This window comes from Cervus canadensis, chromosome 12, assembly GCF_019320065.1.
Source record: "Cervus canadensis isolate Bull #8, Minnesota chromosome 12, ASM1932006v1, whole genome shotgun sequence".
Lineage (NCBI taxonomy): Eukaryota > Metazoa > Chordata > Mammalia > Artiodactyla > Cervidae > Cervus > Cervus canadensis.
In genome coordinates this window covers 13183895-13197127 of record NC_057397.1, presented here as the reverse complement: position 1 = coordinate 13197127, position 13233 = coordinate 13183895, and the positions used below count along the sequence as shown (strand labels likewise).

Genomic DNA, 13233 nt, shown 5'->3' with positions numbered 1-13233 from the left:
CCCTAATGAGCCTTAGACAAACAGTAAATGCCTGATTTTCTTTTTCATTGGCTGTTTTATATTCTCTGGTCAGCCTCTTCTATGGTTGAACCACAAATATCAGGTTTTTAAATTTTCTTTCTTGTAGCTCCTGTGATCAAATTCAGACAAATAAAAATTCAGCAAGAATATTTGGAGTACTGTAGATGAACGGCAATTGGCAAGATGTTTAAACTTAGAAACTGTCCAAAACACTTTTATATAATTTAAATTTGTTGAAAATCTCTGCAGGATGAAGCAGCAACTATAAGTATAAATATCTCTCTTAAAGACCAGAGGTTTTATTAAGCACACAAAACAAATGATTTAACTCTAAACAGAAAAAAAAAGTAAAAAAAAAATTAGTTTCTTGTTGTTACCAAATGTCCAGTTTCATTATTTAGATACAACTAAAGAAACTGACAATGGATAGAATACAGTCATGATCGTTATCTCTTACACTAGACTTGTTTTATGATTTTAACATCTGAATTCTTTTCCACATACCTAGATTATCCATCAAGCAGAGATGTTTACATTTCAGAGGGATAAGAGATGGACTCTGAAAGGAAACAATTTGACAAGACAATTGTTATCTCTTGAGAGAAAATGTCAGGGAAAATAAAGAAGAAAAAGATTTTTTAATTATAAGAACTTTGTCTCAAGTTGATTAATTTATAAAGTAGGTTCTTTGTGTAGCCTGCCTGGATCCTTGCAAGAATCATGAAAATCCAAAGAAAGACTATAGAACATAGAATCTCAAGACACAAAATACTTATAGATCCAAGCCATTTACTTCATTTTCCCTGTAATTAAAGGCGGTTCCTGGTACCTCTGTCAGTCCAGTGGTTAAGGCTCTGCTTCCAAATCAGGGGGTGCGAGTTTAATCCCTGGTTGGGGAACTAAGTTCCCACATGCCATTTGGCCAAAGAAAAAAGATATGATTCTCTTCTCCATGAGACTCATACTTCCGATGCCATACTTACCTTTTCAGAGACCAGGCTTATCATCTTTTTTGCTTTCACAGTAATCTATAGTGTTTGAATCAAGTCAACACCTATATTTTGACCACCAGTCATGAGTCATAACCACCATGAGCCCACACAACCTTAGAATGAGTAAGATTCATTTCATGCTTACCTTCCAAGAGCTCAAAGAGCAATCTACCCACACTGTTTCCAGTTATCCGGTGGGACGTCAAGATTTAAAGGCATAAGTCTCACCTAAAAACTTTCCCCTTGCTTAATCGGGTGATGTGAACACAAAAGCAACGAAGATTCTAATGACATTCAGAATACTTAGGTGACTCAGCTTATTTCTGGTATACAAGATGACCAGAGGCATTCAGCTTTCTCCTGATCGCAGAAAGCAATGTTCTTTACCCTTTTGTTATAGCATTGGCCATGGTTATGCTCTACAAACGCAGAGAACTTGCCATTACTTTAAAATGCTGAACACTGTCTTGCTCCTGTGTGTCCCTTCATGCTGACTCCTCTGCATTGGATATACACTCCTGCACTCCCTGTCTGGAAAACTCCTATTTTTTTTAAAAATTTTTTCCTAAAGAGCCTCAGAACCAGCATTAGGCGTTGTATTTATTTATTGGCCATGAGGATCCAATGTGGGATCTTAGTTCCTGAACCAGGGATCCAACTCACGTCCCCTGCATTGGAAGCACAGTCTTATCCCCTGGACCACCAGGGAAGCCCCACTCCAATTAAATTTTCACAGCAGCCTGTCATAAACCCCACCCTGACTCTCTTCTCCTTTCCTCTCAGCACAACACCCTCCTCTGTGTTCCGCACCTCTTTCTAAGTAGCTGTAGGATCCTACCCTTTCTAGTTGTATTATGGTCAACTCTGTGTGTGCTTCCTCTGCTTGGCTGAACGCCTTTGGGAGCATACAGCCCCATTCATCTCAGGGTCCTCTGCATATGTCATGGATAACGACCTTGTTTTTTATTAGTGGTCTTGGATTTATGTAATTCTCTACCTCTGAAAGTTTAAGAAATGTGTCTTGTCCAATTATTGTACACATAACTGAAGGATCATTGCTCCATTTCTGGAAAAACCAAACCTGTATTTCTATCTGTCCTCAGAAAAAGACCTTGGTTTTCCCAAGCTAATAAGAGAACAATTTTTTCAATGAGAATTCTTTGAATGCCTTCACTGTGCCTAATGAGAGGAGTCAAGAAAATTAGAAGCCCTTCCCACAATAGGAATAGCCATTGCTATTCCTGATACTTAACAATACAGTAATTAGTATTGTGTCAGGAGTCCCCTGGCTCCAATCTAACCTGCTCACATTTGCCTACTCGAAGCTAATGGCTCGTCTTCACCTTCCCCGCTTATACCACCTTTGCAGGAGCACGGGCTTTTCTGGGGCTGCCTCACCATTTCCTCTCTTGCTCCCAGCTGTGTGGTTTTGAAATGGAGCAGGACTCTATAGTCCTTGCCCCGCACCATGTCCTCAGCCTGCCTTTTGTCTGTGGAAAACTCTAGTCAAAGAAGTTTAATCAGAGAAACGAGAAATACAGAAATAAAGGAAAACAGTCAAAGGAGAATGAATAATAATGATTTAGTCAAGGACCTTTAGTTCTTTCTCAAGGGCTATAGATAATATTCTGAGCCACATCCTGTGAGCTGTCTTACAGACACTAAAACAGCAGGTGGAGAAGTTTAACTACATGTGACCAGACCGGACCCAGGACATGAGCTGCCACAATTCTGAGAACTGGCCTCAAAGAAATGGGAATAAATAGACCCTGGAACTGAAGGTTAACTGTACCTTAAACAACCAAGATGTTGCTGGTCAGACCGCTGATGACCAGGTTGAAGATGACTGTCAGAGATGACCGCTGCTTCTGCATCTTGGTCCTTCCCACCAACCTGACCTGTTTAATGTCTTTCAAGGGGCGAGCGGCCAGAACCCCCGCCCCACACTCTTTTGGTAACAGATCTCCCACACTATCTTCCAAGCTTCACTAAATTATTATTGCTCTCTTCTGATGCTCTTATGAGGTCTCATGTTTATCAACCAAATTGACTTAAGGATGTAAACATGCCACCATTACACAACCACTAGATATTAGACCTAGAAAGTCTCAGAAAAGCAACGAGATAGGATCCAAAGACCACGGGTGGGGTTTCATTTCCTCTCATCGTTCAGTCGTTTTTTCATATTTTCCCTTTGGGAGGTGTGCCCTCCCCAAAGACCTCCCATGCTGTTTCATTAGCCAGAATTAGGTCACACAGCCACTTAAGGACCAATTATAGGACAATCAACTGGAGGAGTAAGTTCCGTTGTTCTCAAAGTAGTTATCCAAGCGAACTCAGTCCACGGTTAACAGGACTAGAGGCAGTGGGTGACGAGGGGGGCTGTAAATGAATTCTGCTTGCTCTGTTGTCCTCATGCAAGTGAAGTCCCTCAGAAAAGGGAAGATTAAAAAGTGAAACACTGCCACCCACTGGGAGAGAGAAGCCTGTAAGCAAAGAAGCTACTGAAACCACTCCAGACCTCAGCTGCCTGGACCCTGAACTTTAAACACAACTCCCACTCTTTGCCCACAGGAACCCGGACAGTGACTTTTGAAATACCAGAAATAAAAACACTGAGAGATAAAGTTAAGAAAAGTTTAATTGGGCAGTTGCTCCCTTTCGGCATTCTAAATTTTCAGTGGTGTTCAAAAGATAACAGGAAAGGCCTAAACGTGGGTTTCAATTTGATTGTCCTGCCCGGCATTCAGCAGATGCCTGCCCGGAAAATGAAAGCCATTCATGTATTTTTCTTCCTCATGAGCAAAACATACAAAAGCAGACTGCTGCCGTTCTCGCTCATGGCACCCAACTAGCACCATGTACTGGTTTCATGAAAGGCAGTTTTTTCAAGGACCAGGGAGTGAGTTGTGTTTGGTAGGGGAGGTGGGGGGACGAGGTGGGAGGGATGGTTTCAGGATGATTCCAGCACATTACATTTATTGTGCACTTTATTTCTATTATGATTACATCAGCTCCACCTCAGATCATCAGGTGTTAGAATGTAGAGGTTGGGGGCCTCTGATATATCTAACACAATTTACCCTAGCTCCATTTACCCTAGTCCCATCATTTTTTTTTTTTTTTTCGGACATGCATGCCAGGCATGCTTCTACCAGTTAGCCTTTGCACAAACTATTTCTTCTCCCCGAACACTCTTCCCTAGATGTTTGGCCCAGACTCTTCTTTGCTTAAATGCCACCCTCTCATTAAGGTCTTCTCTGACCAGCTACTGATAAATAGTAATTCCATTTCCTAATATTTCCCATCCTTTTTACTATTTTTCCCCTATAGCAATTACCACCTTCTAACCTGCTATGCAATTTGTTTACTGTCTCCACTAACTAAAATGTAAACTCCACGAAGACCAGAATTTCTTATTCACTGATCCATCCCTTTCCTAAACTAGTACCCTGTCTGCCATTTAGTAAATCTACAGTAATAAGTGACGAATGTACACATGAAAGATTATTATTTACCCCTAAACAATACAGTGAGCTAAGAGTGCTTCACTCTGTGTAATCATAACTCTCATATAACTTTTTCAGGGTTTTAGTCCTATTTTTTTACTCTTCCAAATTAAACCTATTATTTTCATTCAGAAAAGAAATTTAAGGTTAATCAGCATCTTTGCTTAGCATTCTTTTCATAAAACAGACATTCCTTGTGAATAAATCTTATTTTTTTTAAGATTGATCTAATGATAAACTTGGTCTTTTTATATTTGAAAATGTCTTTTCCACACTTGTTCTTGAAAGATAGTTTTGCAGGATTCACAATAGTTAGGTCAACAGTCATTTTTTCTAAGTACTTTGATGATGTAATTGATTTATTTTCTGAGTTCATTACTGATTAAATACTATACACTGGATTCCTGTATCTCTGGATTCCCATCTTTCACCATCATTCCTGGCCATTTTCTCTTTGGAATTGATCTCACTTGATCTTTTTTGTATTCTTATCTCACAAGATAAAAGGACAGCAAGAGTACACTATGAAAAATAAATACCCTTAAATTCAGTAATATAGGCCAATTTCGTATTCAGTAATACAGACCAATTTCGTGAATGATATAAACTACCAAAACTCACTCAAGAAGACATAGATAATCTGAATACATCTATTATAGAAATTTAATTTGGAGGTCAAAACATTTCCAAAAAAAAAAGAAAGAAAGAAAGAAAATCTACATAACAGTGACCCAACAAAAATCAAAGAAGCTATAGAGAGATTTGTTAGGAGGTCAGTCCTCCTCCATTTGATCTATAGAGTCAATATAATTTTGATTAAAATCTTTGCAGGCTTGTGTGTAAATGTTGAAAAGCTGATTCTAAAATTTACATGGAAAGGCAAAGGAACTAAGAGCCAAAATCAATTTTCAAAAAAACCCGAAAATTTGGATGACTGAAAGTGACAGTGAAGTCGCTCAGTCGTGTCCGACTCTCTGCAACTCCATGGACTGTAGCCTACCAGGCTTCTCCATCCATGGGATTTTCCAGGCAAGAGTACTGGAGTGGGTTACCATTTCCTTCTCCAGGAGATCTTCCCGACCCAGGGATTGAACCCGGGCCTCCAGTATTGTAGGCAGACGCTTTACTGTCTGAGCCACCAGATACTAACAGTATCCAATTTCAGCATGGTATTAAAAGGACAATGATCAATGAAACAGACTTGAGTGCTCAGAAACAGACCCAGACCGAAAAAAAAAGTCAATTGATTTCTTAAAACCACTTTATTGAAGTATAATTTACATGATAAAATTTACTTGATTAAAGTGTACAGTGCATTTTTTTGAAAACTTGAGTTGCACAACCATCAATCACCACAATCCACTTTTATAGCATTTCCAGCACTCCAAGAAGATGCTTTATGCCCATTTGCAGTCACTCCTCATTTCCCCCGCAGGCAACTACTGATCTACTTTTGTCTCTATAGGTCTATCAACTGATTTTTTTGTTTCAATATTTATTTGGCTGTGCTGAGTCTTAGTTGTGGCATGGAGGATCTAATTCCCTGATGAGGGATTGAACCCAGGGCCTCTGCTTTGGGAGCACGGAGTCTTAGCCACTGAACCACCTGAGGGGTCCCCATCAACTGATTTTTGACAAAGGTGTAATGGTGATGCAGCAAAGAGAGGATAAACATGTACCTCATACATTAAAATTAGCTCAAATGGTCAAAGACCTAAACATAAAACTATACAACTTTGAGAAGAAAATGAAAATGCTGCATCTTGGGTTTGGTGATGAATTTTCAGATAACAGCATCAACAGCACAATCCATTAAAAAAAAAAAACTAATAAATGAGACACTGTCAAAATTGTTCTTTACCTTAAAAGACACTATCAAGAGAATGAATAGACAAGACAGACTGGAAGAAAACACCTGCAAAGCATGTATCTGATAAAAGACTTGTACTCGAATATTTACTGAACTCTTAAAACTCACTTTACCTAATTTTTATAATATGAGGAACAGATCTGAACAGATACTTCACTAGAGAAGATGCATAGATGGCAAATAAGCATATGAAAAGATGTCCAACATAATTTTTCACTGGGAAAATGAATTATTTCAACCACTGTAAGATACCATTGCAATGGGAACCTTCATTCACTGCTGGCAGTAATATAAAATGTCATAGTCACTTTGGCGAGTTTGGCAGTTCCTTATAAAGTTAAATACACACTTACCAATGACTCAGCGATCCCATTCCTAGGTATTGACCCAAGCAAAATGAATTATGTTTATATTAAAACTTGCACATGAATTTTAAATGACAAACCTTGATATGTCCATACAATGAAGTACTCAGCAATAGAAACAGAGCTATTGACTCACACAACATGTATGAATTTAAAACACATTTTGTTATGCACAAGTAGCTAGGCTTAAAAGGTTACAAACTGTACAATTCCACCATTTATATGACATTCTGGGAAAAGCAAAGTTATAGGAACAGGTAAGTGATTGTGAGGTGTAGGGTGAGGGGTTGAGTACATAGGGGAATTTTTAGGGTGATACAACCATTCTGGATAGTACAGGGATGGTGGGTGAACACATCCTATGCATTTGTCAAAGGCCTGGCAGAGTGAATTTTACTATGTGAAAAAAATATAAAACTTTCCGAAGAAAATGAAAACTGCACTTTGGGTTTGTGATGTCAAGGGATCCCAGATGGAATGCAGAGTGTGACAAACGAAATCTGTTTTGCAAATGTATCTTACAACCTCAATGAAGGGAACAACGAGCTGTACTAAGTTACTTTGGAAAACGTTTTGACTGGATACTATTTAAGGTTAAAGACAAAAAAAGTACTTAAACGAACACTATACCCTCGCTGGTCAATCTGTGTCTCACAACACAGTTATTCTGAAACCACTGTATAAGTATTCCAGGGTTCAACAAATAAGCAAATAAAGTATAGATAAAAAGAACCAGGTTTCTCAGAGAAAAGAAGTTATGAACAAGCAAAGATGCGTAAGCATAATGAAACTTATAGTGCTGAATGAGAATCTGTTTACCTTAATATGCCTACAGACAGATCTAAACATATAGACATGTGTACGCATACACTGGTTAGTATACATACTTGTATCTCTTAGGTCATTTCACTGAAAAGGTGAAAGCAAGCACACCTAAACCCCAATCTTGGTTTCTAAATGCCATTCTGCGAAGAAAGGAATAAGGCTCCTTGGGGAAATAGCTAATTCTAGGGCTGGCATCCAGATAACACCTACAGTGCTAGAAAAGATTAGTCTTTAAAAAAAAGAAAAGAAAAAAGAGGGTATGTTGAAGGATTTAGAGGCCAGTTTCAAAGAGCTCCCAATAGGCAAAGCTAAACAATCTGCACAACAAAATAACAGGTGTACTGGATTTTGACTCAAAAGTATAAAATAAATAATCATGATTACACACTAATATAAACAAATGACCAAATAAAGAGAGGAAAAGAACAAATCTTTAAAAGAAAATTTGTAAAGAATATAGATACTGCTCCTTCCCTTTGAGTGTGGGCTAGATTAACTCACTTCCAAAAAAAAAAAAAAAAAAAGAGTATGGAAAGTGGAAAAACGTGCAGACACCATCACTTTAACCAATGAAGAGACGTCACTGGTAACATCTGCTAACTCTGCAACCCACGGTATGAGACACTGTGGAAGGGCACACGACACCTGTGCTACCCTCCCTAGTGAAGCACAGCCTCCCACCTGATAAACGCCAGGGAAACCCACTGTGAGGGCCGTCCTACAGGTAAACCCACTGTGAGGGCCGTCCTACAGGTAAACCCACTGTGAGGGCCACCCTACAGGTAAACCCACTGTGAGGGCCACCCTACAGGTAAACCCACTGTGAGGGCCACCCTACAGGGAAACCCACTGTGAGGGCCACCCTACAGGTAAACCCACTGTGAGGGCCGTCCTACAGGTAAACCCACTGTGAGGGCCACCCTACAGGTAAACCCACTGTGAGGGCCGTCCTACAGGTAAACCCACTGTGAGGGCCATCCTACAGATAAACCCACTGTGAGGGCCACCCTACAGATAAACCCACTGTGAGGGCCGTCCTACAGGTAAACCCACTGTGAGGGCCATCCCACCAAGTAACTAACTAGTGCTCTTCACAGTCTCAAGGTCAGGGAAAACTGAGATACTGTCAACAGACTGCAGGAGACGGAGGCAGTGAGGACTAAATAAATGCACCGTGGTACCTTGGACACGGTCCCGGAACAGAAGAGAACATCAGAGGAAAAATGGGTGAAAATCAAACATAATCTGTATTTTAGTAAATAGTATGGTACCCGTGTTAATTTCTGAGTTTTGCCAAATGCGTCATAGTTTATATAAGGTGTTAACATTAGGGTTAGCCTGTGGAAGGGTATAGGGAATATCTCCAGACTACCTTTGCAATTTTTCTGCTAATTTGAAATTACTGTAAAATTAGCTTGTTGCTGCTGTTGTTTCTTTTAAAGTATAAAAACCTCAGCACTGAAAGCATGCTTGTATTTTAAATTATGAAAGGGACTTAACAAGATTATACACATTTTCACAGCAACTTGATCAACACCACAGTTTATTTGTAAACATATTATAGTGTCAATAATCAAATTGACAACACTTTATACATTTCATTGTATAATATTAACATCATACCAGAAAAAAATCCACTGTACTCAGTTACAGTTTTGGTATTTTAAAATCTTTAAATACAAACTGTATTTGAAACACTGAACATAAAAGAGAAACACAAATGGCAGAGAAAAAGTGGAAACAAGTAAAAGCACTATTTCTGAAAAAAAAAAAAAAAAAATCACAAACAGAATCATCTGATTACAATTTTAAAAGAAAAAAGGAATCAAGGAAGTCAGATGATCTCAACAACATAAAGTTACATTTCTTCAGACCTAGGTGTAAGGTGAAATTGTACCATATTAAATTCTATGTCTTTTTTTATTTCTTTTTTCTCTTGGTTTCTGAAGTTTGCCAATGGTTTAAGCTACATTAAGGACAAAAAAGAGGGGAGGGAGCACAAAGCCAAATGAAATTACTTTAAACATCTGCAGAAAAACCAGATAAAAATTCTTTCATAAATTTTCTTTGGCAAATAATAAATTCTATATTTTACCTTTTTTGTTGTATAGGATCAACACATTAGAGTTAAGCAATGCATCTCTACATGAGTTAATGTATGAATGAAACAAAACCAAATCCACAAAGTAAAGCATAAAAGTGGCTTTCACATTTTGCTAACAGCTCTAAAAATGCAGATTCTCATCTTCAAAAGTATGAGAGGTCTTCAGCTGGAAGTAGAATCTTTCCTCATTCACGTGAGAAACCAGAGGTGACCACGTGCTTTTTTTTTTGTACTTTCCCTAAAATTCATGATCATTATTAGGTTCCATTTCTTCCTATTATCCCTCAAAGGAGATATAGCAGCAAATCACTCCCATATTTTAAGTTTTAAATTCACCAACAACAGGGTTCAACTACAGGGTTTGTAGTTTGTATCAACTACAAACATTCAATGCTTTATTAGTGTACATGTCATCACCATAGGCTTAGGTTGTTAATACAGAAATAAATAAAATAACTACAGTTAATCTGAACAAAGCAAATGAGATTAAAGAGCCCTGATCAAATGAAATACAACAATCAGGTGAAAAACTATAAAAGTTACATACATACCTAATAGCACTAGGAATGTACAATATCAATTATTGGAAAAATAAATGAGTGATTCACAGTTATAAGAAATTATTTTAATATTAGTATTTTTCCTTTTATAGACAAACATTTATAACATACACTTGGTTTCCACCTCATATAAGACAAAGAAGAATACTAAACGTTACTGCATTTACCCCAAACACAGCACTGACTGTGTCACAGGTAACCTGCTTCAAAACATTCAATAGGTGGGCCATGGTACTGAATGCATGGTTATGTTAACAGTTTTAAGAAAGACATATATTCCCAGAAGTATGTTAAATACACAAATGTCAGTTCTATAAATAACAAAAATTATCAGCAAAAATGTTCAGGATTAACCTTCCCAAATTTTCTAATGCTTTAAATATTTTAGATATATGCTATTTGACCAGTTAGTTTGGTTACAGTTTTAAACTAGTAAACCGTTATTCTATGAGAAGAGCTAAACACTGCACAAACTTCCCAAGGAAGGTAACTCGAAAAATCTAAAAAGTGATTCCAATGATTCTAATTAACATTTGAGATACCAAAAGAATCAAGGACTCAAGAAAACATTTTGAAATTACTCGATTTTTCTTTATCATTTTGTCTAAAACTAGTCACATAAATTTAAGATCCAAATTGCCTAACAATGTGTCCTCACAGCAAGTTTGTTACTAAAATGTTTTGATCAGAAGACATAGCCTTAATGCCTCTAAATGTAATTCTAAGCTAAAATCAAAATCCTTGGTTTGAAACCTCAAATCCAATTCCATGACAACTCATGGGTAAATGAGTCAGGGAGAAACCATGCAGCAGCCACAGCTACAAGAGTGGAAAATAAACTCTATTTTCCCATAAAGACTCTATGAAAATATAAAGCCCCAAATGAGCGACAACAAAAGTCCATGTATAAACACTGTTTAAAAATAGAATGTTTCCCAAGCTTCTTATGAGATGTCAATGTATAGTCATAGTCTGTGTTAAGATCTTCTAAGTCAATGTTATAAGCCATACCTAACTATGCTGATTTGCATACCTTCAACAATGTTCAACTGATATACATAATTTACAAACATCCACAGCAATTCTTAATGCCCCATCAGATCATCTCTCAATAATGGATGTTTACAGTTTTACAACTTTAAATACCAAGAAGCCTTTTCAGAGGAAGAGTTCCACATCTTCCCATGATCCCTTAAAGAGTAGGTAACAAAATATAAAATTAAACAAGATTTATGTTTGATAAACTAACATATAAAATTACCATTGCAATATTCATAGTGACTGCTTATAAACATAACAGTCATCATAAAGCCTATAAAGTATATCCTCAGTTTTATAAAAGAAATGCAGATTGTCTCAAGGTAAAAAATACAGTGCAGGCTGCTAAAAAGCTTTTTGTTGCATTAGGAGGTGCAGGAATGAGGAAAACTTCCAAAAACATGAACGAGTTCCCCAAACTTTAACATCAGTTAAGCATGAATTGCACTGCAGCAGCAGGAAGCTTTTTAGTGGCTGGCACTATAAAGCTAACATTAAGAAAGAAAAAAGGCAGAAAGGGTGGGCAACAAATGATGTAGCCAAATTATTGCAAATGGAGATTAGCAATAAGAAGTGACGAGGGTGATCGTCCACTCCACTCCGTTAAGATACCATCTTTAAATACTAAGTTCTTGGCAGGAAGGGGGACTCCCATGTCAGCACAGGATGACTGTGAAAGCAAACTTGGAAAACTGGCCTCGGTGTGAACATCCAGTGTTGAAGCACCTTCCTAGAAAGAGCAAGAAACAAGACAAAAAAATCCTATTCAACACCTTACCAAACCACTTAATTCAGCTAATGAGAAATCAAGACCTTGATTACCTAAGAAATGTTTATGGAATGCAGAGCACTATAGGAGATGCAAAGCTGTACGTCATGAACCCCAAATAATCAATGACTGGTGTTAACATGCAGAAATGACAAATACACTCAGATGACGATAAGTACTTTGAAATAAAGGGAAGTAACAGGTTATAAGAATAAGAAAAAGCTAGTTCTTAGAGAATCTACAAAAACCCTCATGCAACATCCATCCATTCCCAGGGCTCTCAGATTCACACATTCACCACAGACTTCTTGGCATTCCAGGCTCCAATCCTCCAATCCAACATCTATCTTTGGATGTTTCACCATAAATTCCACACTTAGCATGTCCATAACCAAACTTAAATTTTCCCCCACTGGGTCCTTCCCCTACTCCATGCATCAAGCTAGTCAAGAAGTATGAAAATCATCTTCATTCTTCCCTTCCTTACCATACCCTCAATCTTTCCTCACATTTATTTAATCACCAAGTTCTCTCAATATACCTCCAACATGTATCCCAAAGGAGTTTACTTGATTCATTCACCATAGCCAAGGCCACCAGTCTCCATTCAAGTGGGGTCCTCACACCAAAGTGAGGTGCAAAAGTGTGAAAATCTGTAAAATCTTCTATTTATTGCATCCAATAAAATTTTTGTGTACCTTTAATAATATACACAACTTATTATGTTACAGGTATAGCAGTAATAAACAAACCTGTAATAAACAAACCTTTACTGCTGATACATACATTTTTTTAAATGAAAAAGGGTGTTCATCCATCAATATCTCTCACTACAGTTATTACAACAGTCTCCAAACTTGTCTTATTTCTAAGCTTCTGTCTTTAATCTATTCTCTAAACAGTAACTAATCGTTTAAAAAAAGTCAATTAGAAATAATGTCATTCCCTGTTATAAGTCTTTAATACTAAGTTTCTCTTTGCAGTAAGCATAAAACACATTTTTTTCAGGTACCCTAGAAGGCCCTCCACTCCTCACCAACCTCGTCTCTTGCCCCTACCCCACTTTCACGAAGCTTCTGCCACACTGGTCCTCTTGTTGCCTTGCAGGCTGAGACCCTTCCTGACACAGGACTCACATACCTACTAACCTCGGCCTGGAATACTTTGTCCTGTTCTTTAG

The 13233-nt window shown here is 37.8% G+C and overlaps 1 protein-coding gene across 5 annotated transcripts in view; it reads right to left on the bottom strand.

Annotated features, from left to right (window-relative positions):
* Positions 1-5769: 5769 nt before the first annotated feature.
* FAM91A1 (family with sequence similarity 91 member A1) overlaps positions 5770-13233 on the bottom strand; it is a 43623-nt gene continuing 36159 nt past the window's right edge. For all 5 annotated transcript variants that reach the window (XM_043483488.1, XM_043483486.1, XM_043483487.1 and 2 more), the window contains one exon: positions 5770-12014. In XM_043483488.1, coding sequence (XP_043339423.1) covers positions 11829-12014 — 186 coding nt within the window. In that variant the 3' untranslated portion in view covers positions 5770-11828. The remainder of the gene's footprint in view (positions 12015-13233) is intronic.